Genomic DNA, 21,323 nt, shown 5'->3' with positions numbered 1-21,323 from the left:
TATCACTGTCGATGTCACTACTATCTATTGGCTCAATGGAATCTTCTTCTGCATGGGGGCCATTGTAAATGCTCGCATGGATGTTGACTACAGTCCAGTGTAACAAACTCTTGCCGTGCACTGTATTTAATGGAACTGGCAATAAGGCAGCAGAGGAAAGGGTCTCTCTCTGTCTGCAGGCAGCCTGAGCTAGGAGGAAGCAAAGCATTCCTAAGCTTACTCTTGGGTGGAAAAGCAAAGGCCTGTCTTTGGTGCTTTGAAGTGACAAAAAATATACTAGTGCCAGTTGTGGGCACCTTCCAGTGTTCTGGAAAATCACTGATTTCTGCCAAACACCGTGGCCTGAGACCAAGCATCTGACCATGGGAGACGATCACTCACAATCCCACAGCGAGAGAGAGAGAGAGAGAGAGAGAGAGAAAGAGAGAGAGAGAGAGAAAGAGAACCATTGGCTCAGCTGTGATCATGTGATGTTTGGAGTCACGTATGAGTGATGCAAGACGTCACTCATTTATCAAGTAAAAATTTGTGAGGAATTTTAAGTGTTTCTGTGGAACACTCGTAGAACAGGTTATTTGCAATCCAAGGTTTTACTGTTTATCTTTCTGACTTCACTTTTCCCACAAATTGAGTAGAGAAACTTCTTGTCCAAAGATTTCAGAGGAGAATCAGGGAGGGACAGGGGTCTTCCAAGGTCCCCTCTCCTCCTCATACCCTGAGAAGCCCCAGGAGGACTCTTAGAACGCAGACCCCACCCCACCCCCACCCCTACCCCTTTTAGCATTGCCTACAAACTTCTGCATTGACCAGCGATTTCCAAAATAGCCTGGGGCTCACCCTCGGAGTTTTTCAGAAATGGAGGTGTCAAGGTGTTCCAAATGAGACTCTCCAGGGATGTCAAAGGCAAGTGTCTCTGCCTGCTCACCCAGCCCCAAAACCTCACAGTCACCCTCACACCTGGGTATCACGTCTGGTTGAACATAGGCTTTTAGAGAAAGTTAGCAAACCTCTCTGGGGGGCTCAGTAGGAAGGAATAATAAAACCTACTTCACAGGGTTATTGGAAAAATTACAAGGAAGAATATGTATAATGCACCCGGGTTACAGAAGGTTCTCAAAAAGATTCCCCTCCCTTTGTCTAGCAATTTCTCTTCTGAGTCCATGGGATCTAGAGATCTCATACAGGAATATCTCAATATTGTGTCAGTTTCACTTTTTTAAATGAAATATGGGGAAATGCTAAGTGGACCTTCCAGAAATTAAAATATTTGGGCAGCAGTAGCAAAAATCAAAAAAAGATATTTGTTACACGTTATTTTTGCATTCACAAAAGCCCAGAATTGACTTTCTGTTTTGCTCCCTAAGAAAATGAGGGTCAGAATGGTTGGGGCGCCAGGCTGTCACCCTTGAACCAGCTGGAGTCCCGGGGAGCCCCGGGGCGGGCACGACGGGCCCCACACCCCCCGCCCCCGGCTGGCTTCGGTCCTCAGAAGGATCCTGTGCCTTGTGGCTGGGCTTTGTCGTGCATGCACCTGACTCCCTGTGTTTCAGGACGTGGGCTTGCTGAGCGTCATCACTGACCCCATCCACACTCCAGTCACTCTCTTCTGGCCCAGCAACCAAGCCCTGCAAGCCCTACCCCCTGAACAGCAGGATTTCCTGTTCAACCAAGACAACAAGGACAAGCTGAAGGAGTATCTGAAGTTCCACGTGATCCGAGATGCCAAGGTACTTTGTTAACATACAGACGTGAGCGCAGGGGTGCCCAAGGGGGATCAAAGCCAGGAATGGTCAATGTGTCTCCACCTCCGAGGTGCGAAGGACACCTGGGCATGCCCCCCTGCCCCTGGTGTCCTCCTCCGACTGGCCCCGTGGTTAATGGACCCCCGCAGTGCGCCAGGCCTGTTCTGTTTCTCCGACCTCCCATGATTTCCTTTCCAACTTGAATCAATACCCAGGAGCATCATTTCCTCTCTCGTGCTGCAGGTCAACTCTCCTCGGCCCCACTTCACGTGCAAAATGGCTGTTGGTAACAGTTCCCAAGTTCCCAACTCATTCTCCCCCAGTTCCACAGTGTCTAGGCAAAGGGTGGATTCCCCCAGACGCGATCACTCCTGAACGGATCTACCGTGACCGCGGCAGCAAGATCTTGTAGCCGCATGGTAGCTCCTGCTGAAACCCTGTCACTCTGAGTCCTCAACCAGGACCCATGTCTCTCTCCAGGAGTGAGTCTGCCTAATCCAAGAATGCCAAGCGCCCTAACTTTGGTTCATTCATAGGGCCTGTATTAGTGTCTTAGGGCTGCATAGCAAATAACCACAAACTGGGTGGCTTGGAACGACAGAAATGTATCCCTCAGACTTCTGGAGGCTGGAAGTCTGAAATCAAGGTGCTGACAAGGTTGTTCCTTCTGGAGTTTCTGAGGGAGAATCTGTTCCATGTTTCTCTCCTAGTTTCCAGTGATTGCCGGAAATGCTTGCCATTCCTTGGCTTGTAGATGATGCACCTCTCTAAGCTCTGCCCCTCTGGTCACATGGCTGTCCTCTCCCTGTGTCTTTGTGTCCACATACAATTCTCCTTTTCTCTTTTCTTCTTATGAGGACACCAGTCATACTGGATTAAGGGCCCACTCTACTCCAGTGTGGCCTCATCTTAACTAATTATATGCGCAATGACCTTATTTCCAAGTAAAGTCACATTCTGAGGTAATGGGGGTCAGTGTATCTTCAACTAAACTTTTGAGGGGTCACAGCTCAACCCCTAACAGCACCCTATGCCATTTCCCTGACCTGTCACTGGCTTCATACACCAACACAGCATCTGCTCTGGACTCCCAAGCATGGAAGGGGCGTGGAAGGGGGATTGAAGCTAGCCCAGCGGGGGGACACTTTCCCTACAGACAGAATTTCCAACTTCTAGACAGCCCATGATTATGCTTCCTTTTGATTCTATCGGCAGTCATTTTAAAGCTGGAAAAACCTGTGGCCGGATTTGGTTGGTTGGCAAAGCTCCTCTGGGTGCTCCTCCAGCCCAAATTTGGGGTATTAATGTGGTACCGTCGCTCTTACAGATTTTAGCGGTGGATCTCCCCAGATCTGCTGCCTGGACGACCCTGCAAGGCTCTGAGCTGGGCGTGAAGTGCGGCACTGGCCGTGACATTGTGAGTATTAACAGCTTTCCCCAACCACTACCTCTTCAAGAAAATATTCGTTTTTTTCCTCCATTGACAGCAAGCCCTTTTCCCTGGCTGCCTTCGGGGGTCTTACCCTGAGAGTAAGTATTTAGCTGTGAAAAACCTGATAAATCCTGGCCAGCATAAGCCCTGGTAGCAGGTGTTAGGGGCCCCCCCTTACACTTGCAGAGAGTGGCTTTGGGTTGGTTTGGTTTGGTTTGGTTTTGACAAGGATAGTATACTGTCATTCCTTTCTCTTCCTTCCCAGCCCCACTGTGGCCTCACCTCTAGCCCCTTGTTGGCAGGGGGAGCCAGCTCTGGGTTCCATCTACCTAGATCGGCCAACAGAGAGAAAGTTTGCAGTTTTCACCTTCCCTGGCTAGTTTCTGAGCAATATTGCCTCCCTGTAATTCCACATAATGAATGGGTGTGATAGTACAATATTAGCTACATCCTATATCCTGCATATAATGGGGAATCCAACATGACAGTGACTTAAATACATAAGGACTTGTGTCTTTTTTAAGAGAAATCTGGAGGCAGACAATCCAGAGCTAATATGATGGCTCATTGGCGGAGCTCCTTCTGTTTTTCTGCTCTGCAGCGCATTTCCAACCTCAGTGTCACCTCAAGGTTCATAGTGGCTGCTGGAGCTCTAACCATCATGTCCACTCTCCAGGCAGCACAAAGGAGGAAGGACAAAAGGGATGCAGCCCCCAGCTGAGTTGATTCCTTTCAAGGAGCCTTGTTAGAAGGGCCATACAACATTCTGTTTATATCTGATGACCAACCTATCAAAGAAGTATAATAAGAATATCCAGTGCTCATTCTGGGTGCTAATATAGCTTTCAGTGCATTTTGCAATGTATCATTTAGTGTGATCTTTGTAACAACCATGTGCAATGAAATCATTAATCCTATTGACCTGGTGAAAACAAACCTCAGAGTAGTTCGGTAACTTGTTCACAGTCACGCAGTACATAAGTGGAAGTGGGGGGATTTAATCACAGTTTTCCACTCTTCTTTCCACTGAATCACGCTGTGTCCATCCCATCAGTAGATGCTGAGATTTACCTCTTTTTTTTTTTTTTTTTTTTTTTTTTTTTTTGGCCAAAGAACTCCCTAAAAGCATTTTTCTTCCTTAGGAGGATGGGGAAGCTATATTCAACAATTTCCTTGCTGGGTGAACTTAAGGAAGAAAGCCCTGGAATTGTTGCAAGCAAAGCACAAATAATGTATCTAAAGCACTATTTAGACAATGCCCAGTACATGGAAAAAGAAGTTATTGGCATCATTATAGAGCTAAAGCCATTGCTTGTATCTTCTGAAAAAAAGGTTGTGCCCGCACTTTGTTGGCAGCTAGCACTAAGTAAAAACAAACTGCACTATTGTGCATAAAGTGGCCTCCTTACCTAAGTTTATCCTGAACCACAGGCAGGTCATGCCTGCTCCACCCCAACACCCTGGCTGCCCCTGTTTCTACTTTGGTGGAGGCAGTGTTACAGAGTAGCCAAGAGTGTAGGCTCGGAGTCTGACTGCTTAGGTAGGAACGCCCACACCACCACTTGCTGGCTGTCTGGCCTTGGGCAAGTTATTGAACCTCTGGCTGCCCTGCTTTTCTCATCTGTAAACAGGGATACTCTAGGGTTGCTGTGAGGATTAAAAGAATTTGCACAGGTAAAGCACACAGAATATTACTCGGCACATAATACATGCTGAGTGTTTGACACATATATGCATATATACCATATATATATTTATATATAGCATACACACACACACACACACATATACATACATATTTAGTTCTTTCTGAGCCTTGCAAATGCTGACCACTTGATATAACCTAGGTAGAAGAGAAGTCTGAGAAAGATTGTTGACTGTTCTCTCTTTCTCCCTCTCTCCCTCCCTCGCAGGGCGAGCTCTTCCTGAATGACCAAACATGCAGAATTGTACAACGGGAACTCCTGTTTGACCTGGGTGTGGCCTACGGCATTGACTGTCTACTGATTGATCCCACCCTGGGGGGCCACTGTGACACTTTTGCCGCATACAATTTTTCGGTCAGTCCTAAAATCAGTGCTATAGTAGGAGACACTTGGGGTTCAGCCCTCATGATCTATCATGGACTCTGCCATGAAACCACGCAGGGTTGGTCCTCAGGGAGCCCAGGACCCATGAGATCTGAGGGCCAAATGATGGTGTTCTTGAGAGTCAGAATCAATAGGCATCTACGTGGCTCTATCCAGGCCTTGCACATTCCCATTTATTCACCAACCTACCCATCCATCCATTCCCTTGTCATTAAGGAAATAGTTGTGGGGTACCAACTGGGTGCCAGTTATTCTGCAACAAGCTATTCATTGTCAAACCCACCTATCCAGTTATTCACGTATTCATTCAACAAACATTTTTTTTTTTTTTTTTTTTTTTTGCGATTCTGACAGATGAGACCATATAAAATTGCCCTATTTATAGGGTCTGACTACAAAAAATGGCAACTTCATATGGTTCAACCTAGTATTATATTATTCAACCTAGGTTGAACCATATGAAGTTGCCTTTTTGTGCCAACCTCCATTTATTTTATTCATTCATTCTTTTAACAGTGGTGATTCAATCTCTATCCTGGGCCCTGGTTGTAGGAGGCATTTTAAGATTTTACACTCATTCATCCATCATGTATCATTTATGGAGTACTACATCTGAGCCAGCCATTTGGCTCAATGCTGATGTTACTCCTAAAATAATCCAATAACAGGAGTTGCTAGTAACAACTCTATGATGTAGATTTGGGAACTGAGTCTCAAAGAGGTGAAGCGTCCTATGTGGCAAAGTCTGTGACCAGTTGGCTTTGGTACTTGGCAACTTGTAGGGATTCAATAAATATCCCAAATTATTCAGACACCAGTCCGATACCAAAGCAGGCAATGAAAACCCAGCTGCCCTTTCTGCTGTAGGGGTTGTGGCCTTCCTAACTTCCCAAAGTATATTCGCACACATTTTTGCAGTTAATATTTTCTGTCCCCGATCCCCTGAAGATCAAACAGCAAGAATCATTCTATTTTGTAGATCAGAAACCTAAGGATCGAAATGCGTGACTGGCCGAAAGTATCACACCTAGTTTATAACGAAAGTGGTATTTGTGTGCATGCTTCCGGGGCCAGTCTACCAGATGCCTGTATGGCAGTGCCCTGGGCCAGCTGTGTCTAGCAGGGAACTTTTCACCTCAAAGAAATAAACCAAGGAGCCGAGGGCCAAGACAGACCTTCAGAATTCTCCATGGCAAACTGGCAGTGTGGTTGCTTTTGCATTCTTGACCACAGCCAGAATCTTAATCAAGATTAAGTTCTTCATCGACCCGTCAAAATATTAACCAGGGGCATATCCTTGTGTTTACCAATATTCTTGATGTTTAAGCGTTTCTTTTCTTGCATACTAGGGAGATTGTTGGAGTTGTGACAATACCCCCAGCTGCCCGAGGTGGAGTAAATCAAAGGTAATTATGAATGCAGTGACAACGTTTGGAGAGCAGTATGTTTGTTCCATGATTAGACCCCAATCTTCTGGGAGGCATGAGTAAGTGTGCGTGTGTGTGCATCTCTGGGTATGTTGTATAACTGTAATTTACAACATTCTTTTCGCAACCAGGCATTCTTAGCCTAGCTGAGATGAACATTCTTAGCCCAGGCAACTTTTCAACCCAGTACCTACCTTCTAGGAACTGTCTAGAAAAATCATGGGATTGTAGACTTAGAAGGGACTTTCCAAGATAATGATAGTTATAAAAATAATAGTTGCATTTTGAGTGCTATTCCTGTCCCTGGCTCTGTGTTGTTCCCTTTATTTATCCATTACCCCTATTCCTCCTTGTAGCATTCATAGGAAGCTATTACTACCTCCACATATGAAAAAAAAAAAAAAAAAGAATCTCAGAGAGGGTAAGCAATTAGGCCAAGGCCACACAGCTAGTAAGGAGCAAAGCTAGGATAAGGGTCCAGAAAGCAATGCAAGAGTAATGGTTAAGCCAATGAAATTTGGAGTCCATGGCTATGGGATACAATTTCAGTGGGCAATCTTTGGCAAGTTACACAATCTATATGGTTTTGCCTCCATAAAATGTAGCAAGTAACAATTCTGTGTGTGGTTATTAGGAAAAGTAAAATTTTAAATGTGGGTACAGAGCCTGGCACATAGTAAGCACTCACTAAATATTGCTTTTTTTTTTTTTTTTCACTTATTCCAAAGCCAATTTCTCTCTCCTCTGCTGGTAAAACCCCTAACAAAAACACCCCCGCAAAACAAAATGTAACTCATCCCTTCCCTGCTGATGATTTGGGAGCCTTGCCACAGACCCCACGCATGATGGAAAGCTACCTCTACCCCACTCTCTTTCCAAGAAACCTCAAACTTCTGCAGCTCTAAGGGTCAACAAGTCCTTCCTCTTAAACCTGGGGAGAAATCTTTCTGTGGACTCTAGCTCTGTCCCCTCCCCCACCCATCTGCCTATCTATCCCCCTAAGCAAAGAATTCCTTCGTAAAGGGCTCAGGCCATTGAGTCCCATTTTCAATTTGGGCAGTACCCAGGTTCCTCCACTGGGGGCGGACTAGAGCCAAAGCGCCCAAGTCTGGGCGGTGGAAGGCGGAGGGTTGGATCACTTTCTTCCTCTAGGGAGTGAAGCAGAAGTGTCGATACTACCTGTCCTTGAGAGGGTACGTGGAAGGCTGCCGGGAGCAGTGCGTCATGGTGGTTCGGCTCCCCAGGTGCTGCAAGGGCTACTTCGGGCGAGACTGTCAGGGTGAGGGCGCCTCTTACCACCTCGGGATCCTGATTGTCCCATCACTGCGCGGCATTGTGAAAGCACAGACATTGCGGGGGCGGGGTCGAATGCATGGCTCTTCATACCTCCTCTAAGAAAAGATCCAAAAGCAGTCATTCTAAAGAGCTGGGTAGCTTTCCTTCTCCTTTTTCCTTTTGCCATATTCTGTTTCTTACAGAGTTGAGACTCTACTGTGTGTAGATTGTCATTGTGTTGCACTTTTTTGCTCCACATTCTAGCAGAAGACATTTTCCAGGCTGCTGGAAACAGCACATTTCATTTCTGAAGCTAGTCCATGATACTGATTAGCACATGAGTTTAAATGCATCTAGGAGAATTCTACCTTGGCACAGTGCTGTGCTGTGTGACCATGATGTTTCGGATGCCATTATTCCCTGTTATGGGGTGAACCTCCCTCTCTTACCTCACCAGGAAAGGGCTCCTTGTCAAAGAACACTTTGGCCCATCCTGAAATCTCTACATAGACAGAGCTTCTAGCCAGTTATACATCAACAATAGCTGAATAACAAAAAGCCCTTCCCATCTGCCACACATTGTTTTGATTAAGCACATTTATTGAGTGCTACTTCCCATATATGGCAATACACTTAAACCTGGTGACAAGGGGCGCCTGGGGTGGCTTAGTCAGTTCAGCGTCCAACACTTGATTTCGGTTCAGGATCTCTTGAACCGTGAGATCAAGCCCCCCATGAGGCTCTGTGCTGTCAGAGCCTGCTTAGGATTCTCTCTCTCTCTCTCCTCTCTCTGCCCGTCCACTGCTCACACTCTCTCTCTCAAAATAAATAAATAAACATTAAAAAAAAAAAAGATTTAAACCTGGCAATGACCTCTAAGAAGTAGATGCCATCATTATCTCCATTTTACAGATGAGAAAATAGAGGCAGAGAGAGGATAAGCAGCAAGCCCAAGGTCCCACAGAATGTCTCCCGAAGCCATGGTTTCAACCACCATGGATACTCCATTCACTGTGGTCCGGTTGAGAAAATCCTGGGCAGGGTGTACACGCAATCACCCAGTGTCTGTCCACACTCCATCACTTAAGTGTGCGCTTTTCACAAAAACCAGTGTCACCCCTTCCACTTGTTCGGTGCCTTATGTTTTTTAAAGCACTCTCGGTTACAGTAACTTATTTGATCTTCAGTCACAATGTGATACAGATCAAGTGGGCACCGTGTCATCACCATCATCATCATCTGGAGCTAAGAGAACTGAAGCTCAGACAAATTCAGCCCAGATCTACTCAAATCCAGGGCTCCTAACCCCTAAATACAGTGCCTGGTTCAGCATATCACTCTGCCTCGGTAGAATGCTATCAGATACACTTAAATTCATGTTCCAGAGGCCACTGGCTTGCCCTAAATACCCGTGACACTATGTGGGTGAGTCCCCGGGGCCACAGTCTTCCTGGGCCAGTGGATATCAGCCCCTCAGCTGAGGGCAGGTCAGCAGCACATTTACTAAGATGCCGAGCGGTTCTGGGCCTGGGGAGGCTGTCGAGTCACTGCCATTTCATTTCTTCCAGCCTGCCCTGGAGGAGCGGATGCCCCTTGTAATAACCGGGGGGTCTGCCTCGATCAGTACTCGGGCCTAGGAGAGTGTAAATGCCACACCGGCTTCAACGGGACGGCGTGCGAGCTGTGCCTGCCCGGGAGATTCGGGCCTGACTGTCAGCGTACGTTCGTGGCTCCCACTCCCCCTGCCTGTTGTTCAGCCGCTGTGTTCCCTGTCCTCGTCCACGCCACCTGCCTGGCCCAGAAACATCCCTCTTCCCCTCTCTCCCCGTCCACCCACCTCCCATCTGCCTGCCTTCACGTGCTTTTCCCTCCCTGGATGTCTCCCAGTTTCCATCCATGGAAAGAGCCTCACCTCTAGAAGTGAAGTCCACATGCCCGCAGCCATCAGGACAAGCTGTGGCTGAACAACATTCATTCATTCATTCATTCAACCAACATGAATTTAGAGTCCTTATTAATATTGGTAGCTAATGTTTCTAGAGCACCTCCTATGCACAAAGGCAGGTGTGTTTTACTGCTTAATCCTCACAACTACCCTTTGTGGTAGTACTGTTATGATCCCTACTTACCAGATGAGGAAACTGAGGCACAAAGAGGCCAAGTGACTTTCTCAGAAGCCTGGAATTGTTCTAAGTTGTAGGGATGCAGTGGTGTTGGAAGGGGGCCAAATTCCGGCTCTCAAGGAACGTACACTCAAAGGGAGGAAACAGATTAAAACTGCAGAAACAAAGATAGTTATAAAGATAGAAAAAGAAGCAGGGGATGGGGATGGAGAAGGAAAGGAGGCACTGTTTTAAAAGACATCTCACACCAGGAATATTTGAGGAGAAACCTCAAAGAGGTGAGGGGCCGGTGTAGGGATATCCAACAACAGCCCAGTCCAAAGGAATTTTCCATCATGCTGGAAATGTTCTATAGCTCTATTATCAGGAATGGAAGCCAGTAGCTACGTGTGGCCACTGAGCACTCAACATGTGTGACTAAGGAACTGATTTTTTAAAATTTTAATTAGTTTAAATTTAAATAGCCGCTTGTGGCAAGGGCTGCTGTATGGTATGGTGCAGACTAGAGGAATGGATTTCCTAGAAGAGAAATGAACAAACGCAAAGGTCCTGAGGCAGAAGTGGGCCTGGCATGAAAGGAACAGCAAAGAAGCCAGGGTGGCTGAGCAGAGTGGGCAAAGAAGAGAAAGAGAGGAAGGAAATGAAATCTGAAGGTCACCAGCGGCCAGGTAACATAAGAGCTTCTTGGCCAGAGACAGCCCTTAGAATAGACAACATGTCTTCTAAGTGAAGGACTGTGAGTGGTGGGGGGAGCGGTGAGGGGAAGGGGTTCATGAGCACATTGAAGTGTTGCTTCCGCTGCCCTGAGAATATGCTGTAGGAGAGCAAGAACAGAAGCAGGGCCGACACCAGGGAACTGAATGCAACGGTCTAGGTGGCAGCCGGTGGTGCCTTGGGCTGGGGTGATCGTCCTCCATCAAGGTGGCAAAAAGTGGAAGAACCCATCCATACCTTGAGGACCTCACTGTCAAATGGGTCTCTCTGTTAGGAGGCCCCCGATGAGGTTCTCTCCCCCTTGTCTTCAGTTACAAACCCCATGACACCCTCTACTTCTGTGCTTATAACACTCACCGTGTTTGTAATTACATGTTCAAAGCCAGTTACTCCTGGACTGTAAACCCCTGAGAACAGGAACCTTATGTCTTCTGTTTCTCACTGTAACCTCACTGCCGAGTCATGTCTGTCCCATGATAGCCACCGAATATATTATTTGTGCAGTGTTTGAAGGAATGGTGCCCCCCACACGGACAGCACAGCCAACGGGTGGTCAGAGAGCTGGCCAATTGGATTTCAATGCCTGATCACTGATTACTGACCACGTTCCAATTTGCTTTACAGCCTGTGGCTGCTCAGACCACGGACAGTGTGACGATGGCACCGCGGGCTCCGGGCAGTGCCTGTGCGAAACGGGGTGGACGGGGCGCTTCTGCGACACTCAGACAGGTCTGTCATGGGAGTGGTCAGCTGGCGGCAGCACCGTGCTGCAGCGGCCCCTCTGAGAGCATCCAACTGACGTTGGGGGTCTGAGTGACCCCTGAAGAAAACAACAGAGCAGGTGTTTCCCTTTCCACAAGGAAAAGATGATTTGGATATGTGGCCCTGGGCCTCGGGAGGTTGGAGGACTTGCAGGAAAACTGGGTGAATAGATTTAACTCAAACCCACGAAACCAGCATGCAGTCCTTTGCAACCATGGAAGGGCCCAACTCAAGTAAAGGATACAGGACTGGGCAGGAGTGGTCCCTCAGGATCGTGGCCCCTTGGGATCATGGCCTCTTGGGATCATGGTCCTTAGGACTGTGGTCCCTCAGGATCATGGTCCTTAGGATCATGGCTCCTTGGGATCATGGCCTCTCGGGATCATGGTCCTTAAGACTGTGGTCCCTCAGGATCATGGTCCTTAGGATCATGGCTCCTTGGGATCATGGCCTCTCAGGATCATGGTCCTTAGGACTGTGGTCCCTCAGGATCATGGTCCCTAGGATTGTGGTCCCTCAGGATCATGGTCCTTAGGATCGTGGCCCCTCGGGATCATGGCCCCTCGGGATCATGGCCTCTCGAGATCATGGTCCTTAGGACTGTAGTCCCTCAGGATCATGGTCCTTAGGATTGTGGTCCCTCAGGATCATGGTCCTTAGGATCGTGGCCCCTTGGGATCATGGCCTCTCGAGATCATGGTCCTTAGGACTATGGTCCCTCAGGATCATTGTCCTTAGGACTGTGGTCCCTCAGGATCATGGTCCTTAGGATCGTGGCCCCTTGGGATCATGGCCTCTCGGGATCATGGTCCTTAGGACTGTAGTCCCTCAGGATCATGGTGCTTAGGATCGTGGCCCCTTGGGATCATGGCCTCTCAGGATCATGGTCCTTAGGACTGTGGTCCCTCAGGATCATGGTCCTTAGGATCATGGCCCCTTGGGATCATGGCCTCTTGGGATCATGGTCCTTAGGACTGTAGTCCCTCAGGATCATGGTGCTTAGGATCGTGGCCCCTTGGGATCATGGCCTCTCAGGATCATGGTCCTTAGGACTGTGGTCCCTCAGGATCATGGTCCTTAGGATCGTGGCCCCTTGGGATCATGGCCTCTCGAGATCATGGTCCTTAGGACTGTAGTCCCTCAGGATCATGGTGCTTAGGATCGTGGCCCCTTGGGATCATGGCCTCTCAGGATCATGGTCCTTAGGACTGTGGTCCCTCAGGATCATGGTCCTTAGGACTGTAGTCCCTCAGGATCATGGTCCTTAGGATTGTGGTCCCTCAGGATCATGGTCCTTAGGATCGTGGCCCCTTGGGATCATGGCCTCTCGAGATCATGGTCCTTAGGACTATGGTCCCTCAGGATCATGGTCCAGGACTGTGGTCCCTCAGGATCATGGTCCTTAGGATCGTGGCCCCTTGGGATCATGGCCTCTCGGGATCATGGTCCTTAGGACTGTAGTCCCTCAGGATCATGGTGCTTAGGATCGTGGCCCCTTGGGATCATGGCCTCTCAGGATCATGGTCCTTAGGATCGTGGCCCCTTGTAATCATGCTCCCTTGGGATCATGAGCGGCCAGTGTTCTGCGGCCTCCAGTCCATTCTGAGCCCTGTGTTCTGGTGGAAGGTCCTCCCGTCCACCCAGAGCCCTGTGTTCTGGTTGAAGGCCTGAGATGTGAAGGGTGAATCCTCCGCTGTGAATCGCAGGGGGCAGAAGGGTGCGACTAAGTTCTTCCTATGGGTTTAAGCAAGGTTCCAGAATCCCCTAGCTCAGCTTCCTCCACCTTCCCCCCTCCCCTGACCACCCCATGGCTTCCTGCTACCTGTTGACACTGCAGTCCTATTCACGCACCAAAGCTCTGGACTTCTCCCAAGCTTACTGGTGCCCTCAGAAAGCCATGGAATTTCTCCTCTGATTTAACCATCTCCTTCTGGAACCCTGTGCCCTTAGGGCCAAAGAGCTACTCTGCCAAATTCATCCTTGTTGAGGTATAAAGCTTTAACTGGTTGCCCATAAAGGTGACATATTACATTTTAGTCTGAGTAACATTTCAGGGTTAATGTCTTAATATTAAGGAGCAATTCTGGAGTCTCAGAATCCGCAGGCTGGGAGGAACCTTTGCAAATCACCCTGTGCTCCCACTGTGAGGGGGCACTTTTGAAACTCAGTGACAGGCTGGAGAGCGAGTCTTAGAGGGTCCCATGTCTTCCCGCCACAGGCACGTGATGAACAGGGACCTCTTTGTTTACAGTTTTGCCCCCAGTGTGCACGCCTCCTTGTTCAGCTGATGCCACCTGCAAGGAGAACAACACGTGTGAGTGTAACCTGAGCTACGAAGGGGACGGAATAACATGCACAGGTGAGTCCTGTCCGCGCGTGCGAAACAGCAGGGCAGTGCAGGAGCGGAGCGGGACGTGGTCTGAATGCCCGGACTTCCTCCTGACCCTTCCACTCCTGCCTGGGCCATTTTGCCCATACCTACCCTCTCTGCGACTCAGTTTCCTTAGTGGGTTTACTCATGCCTGACCTGCCGACCTCCCAGGTCACTGTTTTGAAATCGCTGCACAGACTCAAAGTGAGGCACTTTACTTTACAGTGTTTTTGTAACTCCACAAACCTGGACTTTTAAAAAAATTCAGAACATTACAATACAAAAAAAACAAAAAACATTTACTAGGGCACCTGCGTGTGTGGCTCAGGTGGTTAAGCTTCTGACTTTGGCTCAGGTCATGATCTCATGATTTGTGGATGTGTGCCCTGTGTCGGGTTCCATGCTGACAGCTCAGAGCCTGGAGCCTGCTTTGGATTCTGTGTCTCCTTCTTCTGTGTCTCTTTCTCCTTCTTCCCCTACCCCACCCCTCAAATTTCAAAAAAAATTTTTTTTAGTAATTACACTCATCACTTGGAGAGAACCACTCTGAACTTGGCAATGTCTGTATTTAGTAGTTAAGATACAGCTCCATCCACACAGAGACCCAAAGGAACAGTGGTATACACGAGGCAGATGTTTAGATGTTTATTTTTATCTCATATAATAGTTTGAGTGGAGGCATCCAGAGCTAACGTAGGTCTGAAAGGACATCTGGGAGCCCGACTCCTTCTATCTTATTGCTCTGCCATCGTTCACTTGCCTGGCCTGAGAGGGTCAGTACCATCAGCACATCCCAGGCAGCAGGATGGAGAAGGAGAGGAAGGAGGCAATCTTCTTTCCCTTTAAGGATGCACCTAGAAGTTGCTAAAAATTTTGTCTATTCCCATAGCATTGGCTGGAACCTCATCATCCGGCGGACCTAGCTGCAAAGGAGCCTGGGAAATGTAGTCTTCAGTTGGGCAGCCATGAGCCCAGCTAAAACTCCATTGCTGTAGAAAAAGGAGACAATACACATTGGGAGAAACCTACTAGTGTCAGCCCCATGTACTTTCTAACTTCTTTCATGAGTAAATATTCAAATAGAGATACTTGCTTTCAGAAATGAGCTCTTGCTATACCTGCTATTTTGTAACCTGCTACAAGGCAGCCAGGAAGTGGGTCACTCAACAATGGCACCAAAGACCCAGGTTCAGTCTTTCTACTCTGCTATCCTCGGAGAAGGCCTTTTGTCCTCATGTTTATTCTTTCAAAGTCTCAAGTGGCTGCCATGACTCCAGGCAAAAAGCCAGGCAAGAGAAATCAGATGGCTTTCCAGCTACCCCTTAAATCTAGTATTGGGTTGAAATTTGGGAGATGGTGAAAACAAAGGCCCTAACGGGTAGCACAACACAGTGGGGAATGCATGGACTTTGGGGCCAGACCAACCTGGGTTTAAATCCCAGCCCTACCATGTTACCACTGGTTTGCCTTTGTCAGATCAGTTAAACTCTGTGTTTCAGTTTGTTCATCTGTAGAATGGGGGTAATGATGCCCATCTCACAAAGTACTCAAGAGTGCACTAACTCTGCACACGCATACACACACACACACACACACACACACACACACACACACAACTGTCCTAACATTAAAACTACTACCAAAATGGAGCCTAGAGGTATATGACAAAGGGGCCAGAGGTAGGCAGATGTCATCAGGCCTGGTCTTTGAGGGTATCAGCCACAGGATACCAGTGTTTGCAAAGGCTAGCACAGAGGCCACTGGGCATGGGGAAGGAAGGCCCCAATATGTCGGGGACCATTTATGTCCCAACGTCACTGATCCCAGGGCTGCCCATGCCCCCCATCTGAAGCCCACCTTGCACAGACAGTGCTTAAATGAGCTGTCTCCCCTCTGCTCCTGCAGTTGTGGATTTCTGCAAACAGAACAACGGGGGCTGTGCCAAGGTCGCCAAGTGTTCCCAGAAGGGCACGAGGGTCTCCTGCAGCTGTCAGAAGGGCTACAAGGGGGACGGCCGCAGCTGCATAGAGATAGACCCCTGCGCCGACGGCCTCAATGGAGGGTGTCATGAGCATGCCACCTGCAAGATGACCGGCCCGGTGAGTCTCTCGTCCCTCCCCACCCCCCGCCCCCAGGATGGGAGCCCTTCTGCACCTTGTTCAGCCTGGCTTCACCTCACTTAATGTTCGGCCTCTTCCTCAACTTCCTTCCCACCTCAGTGCGTGTGTTGCTAGGTCTGCAGGCTAAATGCAAATTGGCATTCTAAGCAGAAAGAGGACATTAGGGGGAAACTGGTGAAATCCACATAAAGCCTATTGTTTAGTTAATAGTAATGTGCCACTGTTAACTTCTTAGTTTTGACCAATGTGCTATGGTTATCTAAGAAGGCAAGGTAGGGGAACCTGGTGAAGAGTATATGGCAACTCTTTCTGCTATCTTTGCAACTTTGCTATAAATTTAAAACTATCCAAAATTAAAAGTTTATTAAAACAAAAAATGTTGGTGAGAAGTGGCAGGAAAAGTGGAGGTTTGCACCCTCACCCAAGGCTTTTTAGAGTGGAATCGGGGGCGCCTGGGTGGCTCAGCCGGTTGGGCGTCTGACTCTTGATTTCAGCTCAGGTCATGATCCCACAGTTTGTGAGTTCGAGGCCCACATTGGATTCTGCACTGTGTCAGCACAGAGCCTGCTTAGAATTCTCTCTCTCTCTCTCTCTCTCTCTCTCTCTCTTTGTCCTTCCCCCTGCATGCGTGCTTGCTCGCGCTCTCTCTCTCTCTCTCTCTCTTTCACACACACACACACACACACACACACACGCACACAAAATAAATAAATAAATTTAAAGGTATATGGAGAGTGGAATCCGTGCCCTGGTGCCCTGTTTATCCATTGGCAAGAGAAGATGGTGGACAATAAAATCCGTTATTGAACTTGGAGTCCCTCCCTGAGCCTTAGCTCCCAGACTTAACACTCTGTGGCCTGGGGCTGGCTACTTACTTTCTCCAAGTGTCAGTATCCTCATTTGCTAAGTGAGCCTAATAATAATACAGCCCTCACAGAATTGTCGTGGGGATTAAATGAGATCATTCATTGATTCAGCAAGTGGTCACCAGGCACTTACTGTCTGTCGTCGCAGGTGCTGGGACGTAGCAAGAAAAAACTTATGCAGGGGTGGAGGGAGGGGGTCATGCCCAGTGCAGAGACAAATGCACGAGATACTTTCCGAAAGCACCAAGAGTGGGGAAGCACATAAACTGGGCCGGTGTGCTAGAGGGCTGGGACAGCTGCTTTATTTAATGCGCCAGGGACACTCTCTCGGAGGAGGTGACATTTCAGCTATGACATTTCCTCATGAGCCTGTGCAAACATGAGACGTGGCCGTTACTTTGTTCCTGCTGGACAGGAGAGGCATTTTCCTGGTGCTGCTGAGCGTCTCCTGTGCCGGATGGTGGCCCGCAGAGTGTGGAGGGGTCCCGGGGTCCTAGAAGAGGGGCTTCTCATCTTTTCCGCTGTCCCCACAGGGCAAGCACAGGTGTGAGTGCAAGAGTCATTACGTAGGAGACGGGCTGGACTGCGAGCCGGAGCGGCTGCCGGTGGACCGCTGTTTGCAGGACAACGGGCTGTGCCATGCCGCTGCCAGCTGCACCGACCTCCACTTCCAAGGTCAGTGCGGCCGGGGCTGCTGGCCCAAAGCGCCCTGGTCTCTGTCAGGCTCGGGGAAGGTTTTCAATGTTTATTTGTTGGAGAGCGAGCGCACTGGTGGGGGAGGGGCAGCCAGAAGGAGAGACAGAATCCCAAGCGGGCTCCGTGCCGCCGAATCCGACGCGGGGCTCGAACTCACAAACCGTGAGATCAAGAGTCATACGCTTAACCGACTGAGCCACCCAGGTGCCCCTCAAAGCACCGTAGTCTCTGTCAGGCTTGGGGAAGGGACTTGTGCAAAAGCAAAGGGGAACACAATGAAAAACCACGGCCAAACAGCCCAGGCATTGCCCAAGACCCAGTGCCCAAGGAGGTAGCCGGCTTCCGTAGCGGAGGAGTGGAATAAACTCATATCTGGACCCTGAGCCTTAGAACCTGGATGGAGCGCAAAGGTCATCCATCCTGACTCTTCCTGATGCGCCCTTTCTCCAAGTTGCTTAGCAACCATCGATTGGAATTGAATCTAAGGAGCATAGTTTAGGGTTTAACAACAGAGAGGAAGCCCCTGCCACACGAAGATACAATTTCTTAGCAGTTGTTTTGATAATACACATCGATTGGCATTTACGGCATTCTCTTCCAAGGATGATTTGAATGGCTTGTAATAAGCCCACAGGTGTAATGAAAGAATCACCACAAGCAGTCAAGTAAAAAAGCCAAGTAGGAAGTGTAGAGGTTCAGACAACAGGGCATCTTGAAACCTAGCAGAGGAAATCCATGAAGGACCCAGCCACACACGTAATTCTGAGCCAGTGCAGGGAGGGTTTCAGGGGTTCAGAAAGCAACTCGGGGCGTTATGTGCTCTGGCCGATCAGGATTTATGGGAGGTCTCTGACTGGGTTGGGTTTGTTTCACAGACACGGTCATTTAAGTGAAGCAGTTTGTCCATAGCTCAATAATAATTACTGATTTAACACCCGGTATGTACTGTCTTAGTGCATTCAGGCTGCTACATCAAAGTTCCATGGACTGGATGGCTTATAAACAACAGAGATGTATTTCTTACAGTTCTGGAGGCTGGAAGTCCAAGAATAGGGTGCCGGCATGGTCAGGTTCTAGGGAGGGCTCTCTTCTGGGTTGCAGACTGCTATCTTCTTGTGTTCTTATGCAGCATAAAGGCTAAGGAAGCTCTCTGGGGTCCCTTTTATAAGGGCACTAATCCAGGATGCCTGGCTGGCTCAGTCAGGAGGGCATGTGACTCTTGATCTGAGGGTCATGAGTTTAAGCCCCATGTTGGGCATAGAGATTACTTTAAACACACACACACACACACACACACACACACACACACACACACACATATATACTAATCCCACACAAAAGAGCTTTACCCTCACGACTTAATTGCCTCCCAATGGCCCCATCTCCTAACATCAACATATTGGGAGTTAGGATTTCAACCTATGAATTTGCGGTGGGGGGGCGGGACACAAGCATGTGGTCCATAAACATGTATCAAATCCTAAGACACCTCAAATCCCTTTTGAGGATGAGATAGAAGAAGTGTAAGCAACGGAAATATATAGGATATATGATATTGTCTCCTTGCAAGGAGATTGCCCATGTAGCTGAGGACATTTTTTAAATTTAAAGACAAGGAAAGGCAAGTAATAAAACAGCAGACAGCAGTTTATCTCATATGGATAGTGCAGTGAGAAAGCAAGAATAGAGAAAAATTGAGAGCAGGGACTCAAACAGATGTTTGTACTCCCATGTTCCCCGAAAAATGGACATAACCTTAGTGACCATCGGCAAATGAACGGATAAACACACTGTAGCCTATTCATACAGTGGGATATTATCCAGAAGGAAATTCCGGCATGTGCTGTGATATGAAGTAAACTTGAAAACATTATGCCATGTGAAATAAACGAGACACAACAGGATAAATATTGTGGGCATATATAAGGTATTTATAATGGGCAAATTCATAGAGACAAAGTAGAACAGAGGTTACGAGGGGCTGCAGGGAGGAGGGTGGAGAGTCATTATTTAATGCAGACCGAGTTTCTGGTTGGAATGATGGAGACATTCTAGAAATGGATAGTGGCGATGATTGCATGACATTGTAGATCTACTTATAGACCACTGAATTACACACTTAAAATGGTCAAAAAAGTAAATTGTTATGTTATGTATATTTACCACAATATTTCAAAGAATAGTCAGGGATGGGAGAGATCTCTAGGTAAGATGAGAGAGGGAGTCTTCAGAGAAGCTTAATAGAGGCCTGGGACTGTGGCAGAGACTTGAAAGTTGTCAAGGCAATGACCTCAAGGTAACAGGGTCTCACCTGGGAAGAGGGGTGAGCTCAGGCACGCAGTGGGCATAAAGAGTGCAGACAAGTCAGTCATGTAAGGCTTCGATCTCGAGAGCAAACCCAATGGTGGTTGGGTTAAAGCAGATGGGAGGGAACATGGCACAAAGTTTGGAAGCTCCGTTGGGGACATTCTGTGTTCAAGGTAAAACTGCCAAGCAGAGAGATTCTACAGGCAGTTGCTGTTTAGGATGGGGGCCAAAACGAGCAGCTGGAACCGGGACGTTGATCTGTGGGTCATTTGCCTCAAGAAGTAGGAAGTCTAGAAGGTGCTCGGCTTGTTTCTGGAGGACACGATCCATTCGGCCAGCCCTGCCTGTTCCACGGCTCAGTCACAGGTGGAAACTTATTCAGTTCATCCATCTTCTCCAGGGGGCTCTTCTCTTCCGCTGGCTCATGAATGCCAAGAAAGTGTTGGCAGTGTTGCTAAGTGACCAGGTATCATATTGGACCCACGTTCTGTTGTAGCTGAGCGGTTACCCTTAGCAAGACAGGATGGCACTGGGCTAAGGCCCCAGCTTTCCCTGTGGCACAGTTACAGAGCCATCCCACACTCAGGAGGACGTGCCCGTTCTCCCGGGTCAGAGGAGGGCACCCGGTGCAGCCTTTGTGGCAACCAATGTGACAGTGTGTGCTGAGAGCCTTAAAATAATTCATGCTCTACGGCGCCTGGGTGGATCTGTCGGTTAAGCATCCTGCCCTTGATTTCATCTCAGGTCGTGCTCTCACGGTTCATGAGTTTGAGCCCCACGCTGGGCTCCGAGCTGACAGCACGGAGCCTGCTTGGGATTCTCTGTCTCTCCCTCTCTCTCTGCCCCTCCCCCTGCCTCAAAATAAATAAATATAAACTTAACAAAAAAGCTAAAAAAATTGTTTTAAATTCATGCCAAGACTCAGTAGCTCCATTTCAGGGAACCCATCCTCCAGAAACAAACTAAGGAGGGAATAAAGATAAACGTACCATCTCAGCATTATTTCACATCATAAAAGATTATAAATAACATATATCGAACACTAAAGGATGATCAAATATACTGTTACACGTCCATTCAAATGCACTGTTAAGAATTGTGTTGTCTTAGTTAGAAGACAAGGTTATCCATCCTTACCCAAGCTGTTATGCTGTTAAGTGCTTGCATTTCAGACCCAAGGCTGACAGGATCATGTAGCCTGTGGATCGTGCTACTAGGCTATAGTCAAAGAAGATCTTGAACTCAGCTCTTTTTTTGCAGAAGAAAGTGCCCTTTTTGTCGCATTTGATAATGAACTTGACAGTGTAAAAATGTGACTTGGTTCTTGAACTATTTTTGGTCTCTGCATTCCTTGTCTGGCTAAAATATCAGCCAGTAAACATGATAAATCTTTCAGTA

The 21,323-nt window shown here is 48.1% G+C and overlaps 2 protein-coding genes across 3 annotated transcripts in view; one reads left to right on the top strand and one right to left on the bottom strand.

Moving 5' to 3' along the window:
- The window catches only part of STAB2 (stabilin 2), a 168,317-nt gene that overhangs the window by 133,018 nt on the left and 13,976 nt on the right, over nucleotides 1-21,323 (top strand). For both annotated transcript variants that reach the window (XM_086712504.1, XM_025926404.2), the window contains 10 exons: nucleotides 1,551-1,727; nucleotides 3,070-3,159; nucleotides 5,088-5,234; nucleotides 6,614-6,670; nucleotides 7,844-7,970; nucleotides 9,535-9,684; nucleotides 11,428-11,532; nucleotides 13,817-13,924; nucleotides 15,842-16,035; nucleotides 17,456-17,597. In XM_086712504.1, the coding sequence (XP_086568630.1) occupies nucleotides 1,551-1,727; nucleotides 3,070-3,159; nucleotides 5,088-5,234; nucleotides 6,614-6,670; nucleotides 7,844-7,970; nucleotides 9,535-9,684; nucleotides 11,428-11,532; nucleotides 13,817-13,924; nucleotides 15,842-16,035; nucleotides 17,456-17,597 (1,297 nt within the window). The remainder of the gene's footprint in view (nucleotides 1-1,550; nucleotides 1,728-3,069; nucleotides 3,160-5,087; nucleotides 5,235-6,613; nucleotides 6,671-7,843; nucleotides 7,971-9,534; nucleotides 9,685-11,427; nucleotides 11,533-13,816; nucleotides 13,925-15,841; nucleotides 16,036-17,455; nucleotides 17,598-21,323) is intronic.
- Nucleotides 13,609-21,323, bottom strand: part of NT5DC3 (5'-nucleotidase domain containing 3) — an 87,974-nt gene continuing 80,259 nt past the window's right edge. Inside the window, exon 14 of the mRNA XM_086712506.1 lies at nucleotides 13,609-13,859. Coding sequence (XP_086568632.1) covers nucleotides 13,811-13,859 — 49 coding nt within the window. The 3' untranslated portion in view covers nucleotides 13,609-13,810. The remainder of the gene's footprint in view (nucleotides 13,860-21,323) is intronic.

The sequence above is a fragment of the Puma concolor genome, chromosome B4 (genome assembly GCF_028749965.1).
Source record: "Puma concolor isolate L17-30 chromosome B4, mPumCon1.1.hap2, whole genome shotgun sequence".
Classification (NCBI taxonomy): Eukaryota; Metazoa; Chordata; class Mammalia; order Carnivora; family Felidae; genus Puma; species Puma concolor.
Note: the sequence above shows the minus strand (reverse complement) of the source record. Positions and strands in the feature narration are given on the sequence as shown.